Source organism: Equus quagga, chromosome 12, assembly GCF_021613505.1.
Source record: "Equus quagga isolate Etosha38 chromosome 12, UCLA_HA_Equagga_1.0, whole genome shotgun sequence".
Lineage (NCBI taxonomy): Eukaryota > Metazoa > Chordata > Mammalia > Perissodactyla > Equidae > Equus > Equus quagga.
The window spans coordinates 66883070-66901008 of record NC_060278.1 but is presented as its reverse complement, the minus strand read 5'-3'; the positions used below and the strand labels follow the sequence as shown (position 1 = coordinate 66901008).

The window sequence follows — 17939 nt, the reverse complement described above, 5'->3', positions numbered from 1 at the left end:
GGACAAAATATTTTCATTGAACTCTGAGTGTCAACGCTTGCTTGGAACCTTAAAATTTAAGAGAAGGAGAGCAAAAATAAGGAATTACATAATCTTAAAAAATAAGATCACTACATTTTTAGCTTAAAAAGTAATGCTTTTCTTCTTGTACCATCAATCTCTTCCAGTACAGTACAAATTGTCTGTCTAATCACTAGCCATGTTGTTCCTGAGTAAGAGAAGCACAGCTCTGTCTTCTTATATCCCTTTCAGTCTTTAAGACCAAACTCAAACATCACCTCTTGAGAAAAGCCCACCACAATCACACCTCTCACCACATCCTTCACTGCATGCTTCTCAGCTAAACGGCCACAGGGCCCATTCCATCACTAGATAACTGGATTTCTTGAGAAGGGACCCTCTATTAGCCATCTAGTATCCCCAACACCAAGAACAGTGCCTGGTACATAACATTTGCTAACAAGCACTGCATGCACAAATAGAGGAATGAATGAAAAATGAAAAAAAGGAAGACAAAGGAATTCTAATTTTAGTTCACATGTACAGCAGACACTCAGAAACGCCCAAGTTTAAGGAAGGTACTTGTACCGTAACATAGTAGAAACACAGAACCTGGCAAGTAGGCACTTGATAAAGATAACTGAGAATGGAACTGTGCTTCCAAACATTACTGTTAATCTTCATTCTTGATTAGATGATCACTCAAAAGGCAATACTTTTCTTGGCTTACAAAAATGGCTTACCATTTCTTCTTACAAAAAAATTAATAAAAATATTGCAAAAGAGAGACTTTAAAACACAAGGCAGGGGGCTGGCCCAGTAGCATAGGGGCTAAGTTTGCATGCTCCACTTTGGCGGCCCAGGGTTTGCAGCTTCGGATCCTAGGTGCAGACCTACACACCACTCATCAGGCCATGCTGTGGTGGCACCCCACGTAGAAGAATTAGAATGACCTACAACTAGGATATACAACTATGTACTGGGGGTTTGGGGAGAAAAAAAAAAGAGGAAGATTGACAACAGCTTTTAGCTCAGGGCCAATCTTCCTCACCAAAAAGCATACCTTAAAAGAAAAAAATGCATCCCTTTGAAGACTAGATAAGCCTTTAAAAAAAAATACAAGGCAAAGACATCTAAAAGAAATATGGAATGTAATGAAAAGGGAGGGCTATCTAATTTCTCCCTCCTGTATTTCAGAAATCAACCAATATTAAGTGTTGGAAAACCTCATTAAGCAATGAAAACTTGGAAAGGGTAAAGGATCCCATCTACAAGCAAAACACTTAGAGGAATGGCTCCTTAAAGCACAGACGCAACTGCAAAGACATGAGAAGGTGGGGGTGGTCCCCTTCCCATGAAGGTAGAACATATCTAGAATATGCAGCAAAGGAGGAGACCATCCTAAAGAGAAACGAAAATTCTTCCTTCTGAAATAGATGTGCTAAAAGAATAGGGTAATTTTTTAGTATTTTTTATTCACATTCTTAAAAGATCCAAGAAGACAGTGAATCTTTTTTAAGATCTGGGAAAACAAAGAAAGCAGATGCACAAGTGAGTAACATTCTGATAACAGAAAACATTACATGGAGATGAAAAAGATGGAAAGCATGAATCTAGTGAATCTGCTGCAGAGTCCGCCACCATAACCCTGCAATGAGACACTGCACATCACAAGGCCTCCCTAGAACTAAATAAGCTGGAGAGATAAATATTTAGACATAGCACATTTAAAGATGTAAATTCAATATATAACTAAAAATCCTACACAAATCTAAACAGAAGAAGTCGATTATCCACAAAGGAACAAAGATCAGGAGACCTCAGTCTCTCCTTCGGCAACATTAAGCTCCAGGAGATAATGTAGTCAACTACCCATTGCAGGCCAAAGTGAGTAGAATGGCCACAACATATACACACATGGAGAATAGAAGCCTCAAAGCAGACAAGGTGCCTATGTAAGAGTCCAATGTATGACAGACTGCTAGAGTAAACTATAGCTATTTTGGAAAAAAAAACTCAGAGTTTTGAGTTTAAAAGATTATGATTCAAAAATTATATAGCCAGCTATGGATGTCTGAAGTCAAAAGAAAGATATTTTAGAGTTGGAAGTATACAGCCACATACCTCACTTCCTCAACATACTAAGTGATTCATATTCCAGCAAATACAGAGATTAACACAAACAATGCAAAAACAAGGGTGCACGGGTACAAACACTGTGACAGTGAGCTATATTTACATAATTGGAGTTAGTGTGATTATAAAACATCAAGTAAGTCGTCAAAATGATTAAAATAAGAGAATGATTAAAATTCTAAAATTATTATAATAAAATAATCTGGATCTAAAATGCTTAAAGTAGCTGAGAAGTGAGAAGTACAGAAGACATATGAGATTAAAGTAAATGCATCAAATACTGCTTTATTCTTGAAATGGATAATTAGAAGAAAAGGTTCAAACAGTATTTTGTTAAGTTAGAGATAATTATTGGAATGACAGAAAATAGGAAGTACATCTTCCAAATCACAAAGCATATTCCATAAAGTGAAAGTCAGTGACCTCTCCAAAAACAAAAGTAGAACAAAAACAAAAATTGTTGATTATCATACAAAAAATAAATATAAATAGGTTCGATTCCCCTACCACAGACCAAGTCAATCAGAATCAGCTTTCAAACAGAAAGATTAACAATAAAATACAGAAAATGACATATCAGGTGCACATTGGCACAGACACACAGCAAAGCAGGATCAACATCAAGTGAAAAGACTCTAAGTGGGACAAAAGGAACTATTTCAAACACAGTGAAAATGTAATTCACAATTTAGCTTTAATACTCATGAACCTTTATGCAAGAAATAACATAGCATAAAAACAAAACAAATACAAAAATACATGAAAATGAAACATATACAGAAACTGAGGGGGGAAACATTTATAATGGGAGATTTTAACGTATTCTATCTTTGACAGATAAAACAGGCAACAGAGTAGAATACAGCTGATCTGAATATAGTAAGGCCAGTTAATAGATATACATATATAGAGAGAGAAAATTTCACTTCACAGATCCTAACGTTCATGAAACATCTACTAAAATTTCTTTTTCTAATCCTTGTGACTAAAACCCTCAGTGTAGGAGTTGCACAGGCCACAAGTAAACTCAATGCACTGAAAGTCCACCACTGAGAGCTTAAACTAAAAAATTCTCAATTACTTTGGAGATTGTAAAACACTCTCCTGAGCAACATTCAAGTTAAAAACACACACACATACACAACTATAATTACAGACTAAAAGTCATCAACAATGTAAATGCTGTATAACAAAAATTAGTCAAAGCTGAAACAAGAGGCAAAAAACAAAAGCAGGTTTTAAAATCAAAACGTTGAGAAAGGTGTTTTAAGGAAGAAATCAATAAAAAGAAAAGCAACTTTCATAATAATGAAATCCTCTTCAAGTACTGCAAATCGCTAAGCTATAGATAGGGATTTGAATTGGCAGTAGTGTAGATAATTAAAACAAACATCCCCTGAATCAACCGTTTATTTGATTGGTTAATAAATATTCCTACTAAGGCCCCTTTTGTGCCAGATACCATGCAAGGGATTAGAGAGAGAGAGAAAGAAGGACACTGTTGCTGCTCTAAAAGCTACAGCCCTAAGGGAAAAAAGGCAAGACCATCAGGGACGTCATTACCTGCAAAGGAAGGAAGGAAGTACAGACAAGGCACACTTCCAAAGGGAGACCATCCTTGAACTGATTCCTGAAGGGCACACTTGAGCGAGCCAGGAAAAGAAGGGCCTTTTAGGCAGAAGAAGGGCATTTTAAGCAGCAGGAGCATCAAAAAAAAAAAAAAAAGCCCTGCTTTGTCTGTGGACCTTCAAAAGGTTGCCAGTGGGGACAGAAGCAAGACGAGTGACAAGGGATGGAGAGGGAGGCAGAGGTCAGAGAAGGAAGGGCCTTGAATGCCCTGCTGGGGAGTTCGACCTTTGACCTAAAGGCCATGGGAATCAGAATTACATTACACAGAGAGCATTCCAGGTGGGTGAGGGAGACAGCAGGGGCAGAATATCACAGACCAAAAGTCTAGTTATCAAGATGCTCCAGTAGAGGAGAAACTGAGGCTCTGAACGAAGGCTGAGGTAGTACACAGAAGAGGGTATCAAAGAACAGCAGCACACAATGGGCAGAACCACGGAGTGGAAACCCTATCAGTATTGATCAAAATAAACAGACAGATACAGATAGGAAACCATTTTTATTAGGTACTAAACATACAATATTCAAAAACTTGGAAGCATAGGCAGTTGACAGATTCTAAGAGTTTATTTTTTCACTTTGCTTAAGATCATGCAAAGGTCTAATGTCTTTTCAAAGAAAATCAAATTGCACTAGACTCTTCATTTTTAATGAGAGAACATCCAGCAACCTTCATAAATCCCCTAATTAGTAGCATATAATCCTGACCATAATACATGGTTTTGCCCCTAATAAAGCACTCACTGAAACAGATTCAACAGTCTTCTTCTTTTCACACAAGCATCTTACATGGGAGATCTGTCACAATCAAATCTGCCATGCTCTTCTTCATTTAATGGAAGCTTCTATTTTCTGGCTAAAAATGGCATTTTTTCATATCTCTTCAATTTTGGTACCAGCACAACCAGTTGGCTGTCTTTTCTGCGCCATTTTCCACAAAACAAAAATTCACTTCCAGAGAGTTTCCAGGTAAGTGATGAGTAGAGAAATAACAAAGCCCCAGTGAGATGCCACCAGGTTGTTCCCACCATCCCAGAAACTTAGAGGATTGAAATGCTCGACTCAGCACAATTAGTGTCGCAGACCTGTAACAGGCTCAGGACTGGCCAATCCGCCAAGTTCACTCAGCAAGTGTCCAAGGTCTGCAGGAGCAGCTGGTGCACTGCACGCTTCAAGCCAGACTTGTCCCTTCCAACCCGCCCAGTGTCACAGCGCATCAAACACTAGGTGTCACTCTGTGACAGCCACACTACACATCCAAATAAAACAAGCCACAGAAAATTTACAACACAGCAAATATTTGTACAACTCTCTCCTAAATTTATAAAAAGACAAACAAACTCATCTAAATTGTGTTAACCCATTAATTCCATTTAATTTAAAGGGAGAGAGAAAGCTCTTTACAAATCTTCTGCTGTTCTAACAATAAATACAACATGCTCAAGTCTTACTGTGAATTTTCCATATATTTAGCCCTAATGCGGTTTCTACCATCTGCCTTTAAAGGGTTCTTGGAAGCATTTGCTAGTGCTGCCTTCCAAGAGACCTGCTCCTAAGAGTGTCAGTTACCGACAAGTCGAGTGGCACACTACGTGATAAGGGCCAGCATGCCAGGAAACTCAGGGCACCTGGGCTGCAGAGATAATCATAAGAATGTAATTTCAGACTTTCACAAACATCTTGTCTTCAGTTTTCTCTCCCTCAAGGTGAACTGAGTAATTCAGTACACCCTGTTGGGTCAATCCCGAGTTTCTCACCTATAAGTCTCAAGGAATAAGGAAAACTGTAGACTTGAATATTAAACTTATAAGTTAAAATGCCCATTGAAAATGGCTCCTTTTAACTCAGACACCTGTAGTCTAATTCAAATTATTAATATGCTATAATAAGATAATCAAATTTTAACCACAAACAATGCATTCAAAGAATCTCCAGAAAGAACTAGATGTTATGTTTTGTTTCCATCTTCCTGTTTGCAGAGAATTATAAACTTTTCATGACCAAAAGCAGATACCAGAATAACCTCATGCTATAGAAATAAAAGACCTGGGCCCAGTGTTTAATCATTTCCCTGGTATCCAGTATAGGGCATGGCACCAAGGCGCGGGTAATGAGCTAATTCACCATCAGAGGCAACACATGAGACCAGTGAGAAAGGGTAGGACTGGCTACCCAGCCCTCTACTGTGATCCCTGCAGAGGGGGTCTCAAGGAGTATCAGAAATCATCCCACTAAGCCATAACAATAACGCTATCATCTGGAGTTGTTCCCAACCAAGGGCTCAACATTAAGAAAAACAAGTATGGTTAACATTATGAAGAAAGCCATGATAATTATACATCTCTATCATCATTTAAAAACATATAACACATTAAAATATACTCCTGATGTCATAAAGGTGACCCAATATGCTGGTCATAACAACCAGTGGCACTGATTTTGCTTGCCAAGTGGAACTCAGGACATGTTTAGGGATGAGAGATGGGTGTCTCTGTAAGCTCAGTTCTTTTTAAAATGTTCTCCAGGAAATTTGAACTGACTCAGGCTTTTTTTCAGTTGCAATCAGTCATTTAGAATTATGTGAGTGACCCAGGAGCTGCATTCAAAATTGGAATCTTTATTTTAAAAGAAAAAAATTCACTGAAGCATCCAAATATTTGAAACCCTCAACAAGAACTTAAATTCCAAAGACTTAGAAAGAATCTGTATTTCTTGTTCATTTTATTTGTTCTTGTCCCTCCTCCACTCAATAACAGTAAAGTTATATCTTATGGGCACAAGAAATAAAAAAGCAATAACAGTGTGAGAGGTTTATGGAATAAAGTCCTTTACCTCAGTGTGAGGAGGAGGGAGGAGCATGGAAGTATTTCTGCACAATGGATAATCTGGAAGAAGTAATGACAAATGAAGCAAAAGAAGGCAGGGGCTGTGGAAACTAGTTAACTGTAAAAGTACAATTCTGCTGTCTTGCCATGTGTTATTTGCTCATAAGAAAAGGCATTAGTCATCGTATGAAGAAAGAAAAAAGCTTGTGACTTAATCCTGTAGAGCACCTGCCCTGAACGTGTTGACTTACCTATGATTCAGCGCAAGCATTTCCATTGAACCTCTGCAGAAGCTTCTAATTTGTTTTCATTCACTGTATATCTTATAAAAGATATACAGTCCCAACAAAAGGAGGAGGAAGATGGCGGAGGGGAAAAGAGGTGTGGGGGAAAATGCAAATAAACATCTCAGAACTGTTTATAATCCTATTATATTCATAATTCTAGTTTTTCTTCAGGCAATTCTTCTTCATTATTAATATCTGAAGTAGAATGGTACTATTAAATGTGAAAAGTCATAAATAAATGCATTTGTATGGGAAATAAAGTCAATACTCAAATTATCAGATGGCATATACAAAGTAGTTGTAACAAGAGTGAAAACCAGTCGTTTGTTTCACCTTCTTTTCCACAATTCCGGGCACTGCACTGGATCCAGTTGTGTTATTATTATCAGGAAAACTATTAAAAGTCCTCTCCCTCTATTTTGAGAAAAAGAATTAGAGGCTAAATCCACCATCTATATAAGCTCACTTGGAACAATGAAGAACAAGAGACCCAGTGTTGAATTCTATTAAAGTAAGACAGAGATTCCACTACAGCCCTGGATTCACTGCCAATCAATTATGACTCCCAAACATAACTACACCCAGCAAGACTCCACACACATAAAATTCTGCCTCCAATCCAGCACTATGTCCACACTGCAGGGAGGGAAGGGAGACAGTAGGCAGGAGCCTACAGTAAATTTCAAACAACCAAACTGTCATCTTCAACAGTAAAAGAGAAACAAAAACTATTGGCCATAGTATTACTCCTCTTCCTCTGTCTGCCTCTGAAGAAGCCCACATATTATCTGCATCTCTGGGTGGCTCACCTGCTACAGCTTGCCTCTTATGTCCATGCTTCTCCAACCCACATCTCCCCACCAAAGGAGGGGTGAAGGAGAAACAGATGCATTTTCCGGAAATGACACTGAAGGTGTTTTCTTTATCTTGGAGGGAGCGGGGGGTGGAGGGAAGGTGGAAGGTATGATGGGGAGATGAAGTACTATGTAATTTGACTGACCATTATTTAAAATATTATTTCTATCTTAGGACAAGCATGAAGAGTAGAATGAAATTGTGTATGGCTTTTCAATTTTCAGAAGGCCACTTCGGAGCCATGTTTCCCTAACCCATGGAGGTAAATGCGCATTCCCCTCAGCCAAGGGCACTTTGGTAACAACGCCTGAGAAGCCTAGGGAAACCATTTCAGTAAAACCCTAAACCTTAAGTCCCCTGCCCCATGAGGAAACAGATATGCAACATACTGAGGATTTAACCAAGTGTTGACAAAGAAGAAGTCTTTCAAATGAGGTAACAAGGCTCTGCTGGAAGAATACAGAGCTTCTCTGTCTAATCAGTAGCCACTAGCCACATATGGCTATTTAAATTTAAAATTTAAATCAAATAAAATTACTTTAAATTAAAATTTAAGTCACTCAGTCACACTACTCACATTTTAAGCACTAAATAGCCCATATGGCTAGTGCTTACCTAACTGGATAGCAGATACAGAATATTCCCATCATCACAGAAAGTTCTATTGAACAGAGCTACTCTAGAGAAAAAAAGCAACTGAGATGTTTAGATATGCAAAAGCTAATCAGAGTCAAATCAGTTTAATATTTAAGACTAAATGAAAGCATAAAATTAAATTTCATGCTAAAAAAGATTTCTCCATGAACTTCTTGTTTTGAAGACTCTTGTTCAGAGACTTCAAACAAAGCCATATTTGTAGCATCCTAGGTTGGTAGAGCTGGAAAAGACCCCAGAATTCATCCAGTCCCATTCCCTCACTTTATAGTCATGTAAGCCAAGGTAAGGAAAGGTTAAGACCTTAAGACCACACAGCCTGTCAGTGTCAAAGCCCTATCTAAACTTAGCCAGTTCCTCTGCTATCTTTTTCCCATCTCTTTTATCTAGGTGAGAAAAGAAAATGGTTTTAATATAAAAATACCAAACAACCCCATGAGAGATAAGCTGAGAATTTAAGAGGGTTTAATCCAACATATACAATGGAATGCTACTCAACCATTAAAAAGAATGAAATCTTGCTATTTGCAACAACACTGATGGGCCTAGAGGGTATTCTTAAGTGAAATAAGTCAGACGAAAGAAAAATACTGCATGATTTCACTTACATGTAGAATTTTAAAAACAACAATAAACATTAATAGGTGCAAATCACTGAGGGGGACACAAAGAATTATAAGTAACGGTTGCTGGCCTCAGGAACTTTATAGCCTCATTAGGCAGCTAAGACAGAGCCACCTTAAGGGAAAACTAAGAACACCCAGCTACAGCCAAATGGTAACAAGCGGGAGCTGTACTGTATGAGTTCACAGAAAAGAATGGGCATCTCTAGCTGAGCTGCCAAAAGAAATCAGTGAGTGTGAACAGAGCCTGAAAGAACGAGCAGATGAGGAGGAGAGCAAAGGGCAGACCCTGAAAAAAGAATTGCATAAACCAAGAGGCAGAAGTGAAACCATTCGAAAAGAGGTAAAGAGGCAACAAACAAAGCAGTATGCGTGTGACAGAGCAACATCAACAACCAAATGGGCAAGAAAGCACACAGGGACCCTGGGGTGGTTCTGAGTTTTAGACCAGCTTGGGCCACACTTGGCAGGCCACAAAGAACCTGTTCAAGATTCCAGGAAGGAAAAAACAAAAAAACAGAGTTTATACAATCTGGTGGAGCAATTTGGATAAATTTAAAAATAAGGAGTCTAGAAATCAAATGCCCTGTGTATCTGTGATTTCTAACTCTGTGATATTTGAAAAATAGCTGAATGAGTAGCATTCCAAGGCCAGAACATGTGTAAGTTTTGAAATTAAACCTTTTTTGTCCATGTATATTTTAATTGGGGTGTGGGAGGCTAACGAAATACCTTGCTATCAAAATCTAGAAGCTTTCTTAACCATAAAATAACTCCAAACTATTCCATTTCTCTACTAAAGAAGGATGACGTATAACATGACAGACAGCTTGAAACAATACCTCTGTATTAACTATATTTTCTTATTTTCTGTATTCGTGATGCTCTGACACCTGGGGCCTTGCTGAGCTGGGAGGGAGTGCCCCCTCCCAGGAATAGCTAATTCCTAGAGATAGTACCTACCAGCATGCCTTTGATATGCAAACCAACCAATCCCAGCCCAAACCCATACCCCCAACCACCTTCTTTTATGGACTCTCACACTCTGGGACACTATCCCCCTGCCTGAATCACAGGGGGACCAGGTACAGAAGAACTAGGGACCACCCCTACAGCCTGGAGCCCACTGATATTACTCAAACTATCCAATCCTAACCCTGTTTAGATCGCTTACCCTGCCTTGCCCATTACTTCCCACATTATTGCCCATGTGTGTAAAAATCACAATAAAGGTTCCCACCCTCAATCTCTCTCTCTGCCTGCTCATTTTACCTTTGTGCTTCTCTGTACAGCCCTGCATGGAATGCCACACCCCCTGTTTATCTGGCACCGTGAGTACAATAAAAACTTCTTCCTTCATGCTAATCATTTTCATGTCTGTGTGTCTTACCATACCTGATTAAAACAAATCCCATGGACCATTAAAACAATTCCTCAACTGCTGAATCCAGAAGGTTCTCAAAGTCAAGTGAATTATTTGACCTTGAAGCCCACTCACGAGGTGCCTTACATTTCTACATCAACCCTCTTTTTCCCCTATGCAGGTAGCCACCTCAAGGGCCACTACCAAAGTGTCACTTCTGAAAAGGGCTATGCAGAATTTTCTGTGACTCCAAAGGTCATTACTAGAGCTCTGACATAGTCCATTCTTACCAGTGGACTCTTCAGTTTACCATGAAATGTAACATATGCTCCATGAGGGCAGAGAGTTCTATCTTACCCACTGCCATATCTCCAGCACCTAAAAGTGTGCCTGACATATAGTAGGTACTCAATAAATGTGTCTAATAAATGAATAAATTGTACAAGAATAGGTACACATTGGTATAGATGGCCTGTGGATTATAGCTTGAGAAGCAGGAGAATATCAGGACTCCTAAGTGGTAAGCAGCATGACATCAAGTTAAGCAAATGGGTTCTAGAGTGAAACCAGAGGTTAAATCTCTATCATTTGATGATGTGCTGTCTTGGATAAATCACCTAACATGACAAAGGTCCCATTCCTTCATCAATAAAAACTGGGAAGACAGAATCTACCTCAGAAGGAAAGGAGTAAACAGGATGGCCACGTAAAACATTTACATTCTGGTCAAGACGGCAATGTAAACTCATTTTACAGGGTCCCACACCATCATCCCCACACTCCCATTTGAAACACATAGCAATGATAGAGGAAACATGTTTTTAAAAGAAGAGTAAAATTAAAGAGTGATAACCTCAATAAAAATCGTGATAAACATCTCCATGAACCAGCAACAACAGAAACTCTAAGTGGTACACAGATTTGAAGCTATAGGCAAAGGAGGCTGGAGGTCAACCTCCAAGGGGTACAAGTGCTCCCACTGGAGATAAAAAGGCAGACAGAAAGGTCTGTTCCCTGCCTGAAACCGCGACTCGGACCAGGCGTGCAGCCTCGAGTGCACATCACTCACTTTATCAGAGCACTGTCATGTCTCCAGTAGCTCACTACATCTGAAAACTACTGTTGCCTTTTAAAAGGTTCCCTTCTAGACTGCCCCTGACTTACAAAGGCGGGCAGCAGGTCTCCTCACATACTCTTCTTTCACGCCTTCTGAACTCTCTTACCTCTACGCTTTCTTCCAATCCATTTCGTACTTACAGACTATCTTCACACAGTATCCCTTCTGTGATTTAGCATGTCTTAATAATTCTACCTCTTCTAAAGGAAACCTCTCCCAATTATTTACACCTTGGTAAGTATTTACCTTCAAATCCTCATAAACCATCTCTTTATATGGCACTAAGTTGTAGAAAGTAGTAATGAAGTTACTGAATTCTCAGAATGAACCATACAAATTACAACCTACCTTCTAAAGCTAGAGACAGAGAGAGAACATAAGCATAAATAAAAGTAATGTAAGTTCATTACTCATTCATATTTACTATGCAAAATGAAAGTTTTACGAAGCTTTGAATAATATATATTTGTTCTATTATATAGGCAACTAATCCTCTGTAGTTAGTAATGTATCAGTAATAACATCCTCCCTAATCTAGAATTTCCGGACATGAGGAGAAGGTATTGAAACTTCCTCTGTGGGAGGTAGAGGACCACAGTCTCTGATGGACTTTCCTATTGCAGGACAACTAGACCTGAGATCAGTGACAGCAAATGTAATTCTCAAAACATTTCTGGGCTTGGGAGGACAGAGGGAAACTAACAAGAGATTTAAAAATCAGTTGGAGAGAAAGTAGGAGGGAAGGAGGAAGGTGGGAGAAGTAACCCAAAATCCTATCTGTAAGCAACAAGCTCAAGAAAATCAACGCAGGGTGCCAGAGAGCTAATGCCCATTCCACATTAGGATCTATAAATGTCTGTGCCCTCCAGACCCCACTCCCTACCACATCATATGTTTGAGGAACTGAACCTGAGATTCCATTGATAAACCAGGACCCTCAAATGGAGCCAAAGTGATCCCAATCAAGAGCACTCTCAGACTCCCACCAAAAGCAAAGACAAGCCTTCCAAGATTAAAAGAGATTGAATCTCTGTTCAATTAAATTTGATCTCAAAATCCTATTACATAACATGCAAGAGAAGAAGCCATTGTGAGAGACAGCAGAAATAACCAACAGATTTAGACCACAAAACACTTCAGATATTAGAATAATCAGACACAGAATATGAAATATTATGTTAAATGTTTAAGAAAATAAAAGATGTCTAAAAATGAACAAGGATCAGGGACTATCACAAGCAACCAGCCACACGTGACTACCAAACCAAAAGAAGTTAAAACATGAAAAAAAAAAGTCATTGAAATTTAACACTCAATAGAATAGTTAAGAAGCAGATTAGACCCAAATGAAGAAAGTGAGTGCACTGGAAGAAGGAACTGAAGAAATGTCCCAGAATGTAACACAAGGAGACAGGGGAAGAGAGGATAAAAGCAAGCTTAATGGACACGAGGATAGATCAAGAAACTTAAGTAGGAATCCTAGAAAGTATGGCCAGAAAGAATAGAAATGAGTCAGCATTTGAGAAGACAGCAGCTGAGAATTTCATAGAAATGATAAAAGATTTGAATCCAGAAAACAGGAAGCACATACACACCAAGCACGATAAGAAATCTTCAACTAGACATTTTGTGGTGAAACTGCAGAATACCAAAGACTAAGACAAAGATTTTAAGAGAAGCCAGAGAGAAAGGGCATTTAAAGGGACAACAATTAGACTGAGAACAGGGTTTAAAACTGTTGCAATGGCAACTGGAAGATAGTAAAATAATACCTGCAAAGTGTGACACAAATACTATCACTTCTATTACTATTACTACTCATAATGTGTCTAATACAAATAATTGTTTGAATACAGCAAAAATTAATACAGAGCAGATAAAACCGAAGAGATTTATGAAGAGTCACAATAAGTTTTAAAACTTTGGTGATAAGTATAAATTCTTAGAATTCTTCAAATTCTTAGAAAAACATATAATTTACCAAGCCTAAATCAAGAAAAAATGGAAAACTCAAATAATCCTAAAATAATTCTAAAACTATTGAAGAAATTGAATGAGTGGTTAAAATCCTCCCATTAAAAAAACAAAAACAAAAAAGCACCAGTCTCAGATGGTTTTTACAGCAACGACTGAAAAACATTCTAGGCACAGAACATTCCAATCTCATACAAACTATTTTATACAACAGAAAAAGAAGAGGGGCCGGCCCCGTGGCCAAGCAGTTAAGTTCATGTGCTCCGCTGCGGCGGCCCAGGGTTTCGCCGGTTCAGATCCTGGGGGTGGACATGGCACCGCTCATCAGGCCATGCTGAGGCGGCATCCCACATGCCACAACTAGAAGGACCTGCAACTAGATTATACATCTATGTACTGGGGGGCTTTGGGGAGAAGAAGGAGGAAAAACAAAACAAAACAAAGAGTGGCAAGAGATGTTAGTTCAGGTGCCAATCTTAAAAAAAAAAAGAGTATGGGCTTTATCATCATGCTTCAAAACTTGCATGTGTTATAGATCCTTTAGTAAATGCATCAACTATTACACAAATAAAGTAAATTAATAGAATAGTTGAAACAAATGGTGGTCAGTAGATACACATTTAAGTGACAGACTTAATTAAAGCTTCTGTTAAAAACAACTCCTCTGCACAGGTTTCATTCACAGGAGGGTTACCACAGGAAACACAACAACCACCGCAAAATACGCAGTGAATCAATGTCGGTTATTCTGGTGAAGGAGGACAGTCCTCAAAGGAGAGAAAAGGGAACCATAGTTATCAAGCTCCAGCTATGAGCCAAGTCCTGGGCTGGAGGTTTCCATATGTGTTTTATTCCACAAACCCAGAAAGCCCATGGAAAGCCATGGCCTCCCTCTCCAGCCAGCTCTGCAGCAAATACATATTAGGCTTTTCCTTCACAGCCATAAAGTTGATCCCGCATCAACCTAAGTACATGTCTCTTCAAACAATGAATAATTTCTAGGTAACCAACAATTAACTTTCAGAACCTATAATTTGCTTCTAGCGTAGTTTTCAAGGTATGGGTAATCCGGCCACTGATCTAATACATTTGGACAAGAGAGACTTTAAGCTTAATAGATCAAAAACCACACCCAAACACTATTCCAAATTGAAGAGAACATACGATCTACACACAAGGACACACAAACACATAAAAAGATTGCAACCTCACTAGTAGTCAGAAAAACATTTATTAAAAACAGTAAGTTTTTATATGTCAGTTTGCATATATTACAAACACAAATCATCTCCACTGTTGGTTACAGAAAATGATGTAAGACTTACATATAAGTTTACATGTAAGCTTATATGACCTTTTTGAAGAGCAATTTGTCAATATCAGTTATTTAAAATGTGCATACATTTCCATCTAATAATTTCAAGTCTAGGTATCCTTACAGGAAAAATTCTCCCACATTTGCAGAAAAAAAAAAAAAATCACAAGAACCTTCTTTGCAGCATTGCTTGTAAAAGCAAAAGGAAGGAAGGAGGAAGGAAACACACGTCCATCATTTTTGTTTTGTCTGCAAGTTAAAGATTTAAAATACCATATTTTTGACAAGAATCTTAAAAGCTAAATGAATTAACAAAAACTTACTTCAAAAAGAAAGAGGATGGAGTCCAGCTCCTCCCTTTGTGACTTATTATTCCCTGGAATACAGGAAAAAAAAATTAGTTATCATGACAATGTGTAAATTTTAGGATATTAAAAATTATGTTAAAAGGTATCTTAAAACATTTAAGCCTCAACATACATTCATTTATTCAAAAAATACTAGGAGGTAATGTGGAGCCCGTGTTAGGAATGCAGATGGACAACTGAGCCAGACCGTCTGGGTCCAGAATCCAGCAGAACTGCTCCTTGCTAAGTGTTTTAACACAGATTCCATGTTTCCCAAGTTGTTAACAACCTGTGGCAGGTAATTTATTCATTTCTCAATTAGTTACTTATGAGCTCAGATTATGATAGAACACCCAACAAAAATAAAAAGTTCTAGCTTTGTGACACAAAGAGGCATAGAGCAGTAATAACTATAAAAAGTCATATACCTCTTCAGGCAATTGCACACTGTCCTTTTGATAATAACAATAATAAAACTACAAAGCTGATAGCAGCAGTTATGACTTACTGTCCAGTCTCTATGTACCAAGCACTGTGCTAAGTGCCTGGCACACATCACCTAACTTAGGAATCAGTAAACGTTTTCTGTAAAGTGCCAGATAGTAAATATTTTAGGCTTTGCAGGCCTCTCTTGCAACCACTCAATTCTGCTGTTATAGTACAAAAGCAGCCACAGATAATACACAAATGAATGGGGCTGACTGTGCCCAACCTTTATTTATAAAAACAGGCAGCGACCTATAACCTGTGGACCCCTAATCTAACTGAATCCCCACAGCTCTATAAAGTGGATGTCATTCATTCACTCAACAAGTACTAAAGAATGTCTCTATGTCAGGGATTATTCCAGAACCTGAGGATACAAGAGAGAACAAAACAGAACAACCCCTACACCAAGGGAGCTTACATTCTGGCAGGAGGAGGCAGTCAATAATGAGTAAGTGAGAAAACCACGAAGGAAGGCAGATGGGGAATGCCAAAAAGGGTAGTTTGCAGTTTTGACTAGGGAAGTCCAGGAACATCTTGCTGATAAGATGACATCTGAGCGGGGCTGGCCCCGTGGCCGAGTGGTTAAGTTCGCGTGCTCCGCTGCAGGTGGCCCAGTGTTTCGCTGGTTCAAATCCTGGGCGCGGACATGGCACTGCTCATCAAACCACGCTGAGGCAGGGTCCCACAAGCCTACAACTAGAAGGACCCACAACGAACAATATACGACTATATACTGGGACTTTGGGGAGAAAAAGGAAAAAAATAAAATCTTAAAAAAAAAAGATGACATTTGAGCAAAGATCTAAAAGACATAAGGAAAGAAGCCATATGGAAATTTAGAGGAAATGTGCCCCAGGCAGAAGGATTGGACAGTGCAAATTCCCTACAGCTGAGCAGGTTTGGCACAGTCAGGAAACAGCGAGAAGGCCCTTGTGTCTGGAACAAAGGGGGACAGTTGTGGCAGGTGAGATTAGAGAATGGGTGAGGTAAAGGAAGGCAGGTAGGTAAGGTCTGAAATCACTGTAACGACTTCAAGAATGAGAAGCCATTTAAGGGTGTGGAGCACTGAGAGTTGTGATTTGACTCACATTTTAAAAGCATCACTCTTACTGCTCTTTTAAAGAGATTTTGGGTAGGGGGATGCAATGCGGAGGGGGGAAGACTATTTCTGAGGCTACTGCAGTAATCCAGAGGAGGATAATGAGAACTTCAGCATTTCCAGTATAGGCAATGAGAAGAGGCCAGTGATGATTGATGTATTATGAAGGGAGAGACAGTAACTCAGGTTTTGGCCTGAATAACTGGAAGGCTGAAGTTATCACATGATTATTTCACTATTCCTAGTAAACATTTTCCTTTATTCTTTTGTTTTAGTACACTTTCTGCCATACACTCTAATCAAAACACAGATTTTACTAAAAGTAAGAAACTTCAAAATCTCACTCTGTTTTTGTTGGTTCTTCATTATGATTCTTTGTGGTAGACTGCAAAAGTGCAGAGTTTTTCCCCTCCCATCAAGAGATGTCTATTTCTTCATGCCTTAAATCTGACATGCCATGTGACTTGTTCTGGCCAAAGTGACATTAACAAATGTGAGACAAGCACAAGCTTTAAAAGCCTTATGCATTTACTGAGCTTGGAGCCCTAAGGCCACCATGTGAAGGATCCCAAGATAGCCTGCCTGCTGGAGAAAAGGGGTCACCTGGAGAACCAAGGTGCCCTAGTCAATAGCTTGCCAACCACAAGACACGTAAACAAGACCATCTGCCACCAACTGCCATCAAAGGCATGAACCAGCCTAAACCAGAAGAACTGCCCAATAGACCCAGAAAATCATATGCTAAATGACTGGTTGTTGTTTTAAGGCACTCAGTTTTAGAATGGTTTGTTATGTAATTTGTTATGCATCACAAACTAACCGATACAGTCTTGAACAGCTACACTTTTGAAAAGGATAGAGGGAACAAAAAGGGGAAGAGGGAAGGAGGGCTCTTTAAAAACAAGGTTTTTAGGCTGTAGAGGTTTGGGTTTTCAGATATGGGGTTTAAACTTTTTTCTTTGCTATTTTGACTACACAAAATATCACACTTTCTTACTCCACACACTTTCAAACAAAAGTGAAGTGGAGCAAAATTAGGAAGCAAAATAAAAACCAGATCATTTCATATATGAAATATCTGCAAATTTGGGGGAAAAAATTTAAGTTCAAGATTTACATAAATTTATAAATCACAGGAGAAAAAGCTAAAGAACTCATTAAAAAAACATTTGGCATCCTGGACACACGCCCATATATGACCTGATGACCTACTAGAGCCTGGTGCATTC

General features: G+C 38.8%; 1 protein-coding gene across 6 annotated transcripts in view; it reads right to left on the bottom strand.

Moving 5' to 3' along the window:
* The window catches only part of RALGAPA2 (Ral GTPase activating protein catalytic subunit alpha 2), a 323368-nt gene that overhangs the window by 267842 nt on the left and 37587 nt on the right, over positions 1–17939 (bottom strand). For all 6 annotated transcript variants that reach the window (XM_046679548.1, XM_046679547.1, XM_046679546.1 and 3 more), the window contains exon 3: positions 15099–15151. In XM_046679548.1, the coding sequence (XP_046535504.1) occupies positions 15099–15151 (53 nt within the window). The remainder of the gene's footprint in view (positions 1–15098; positions 15152–17939) is intronic.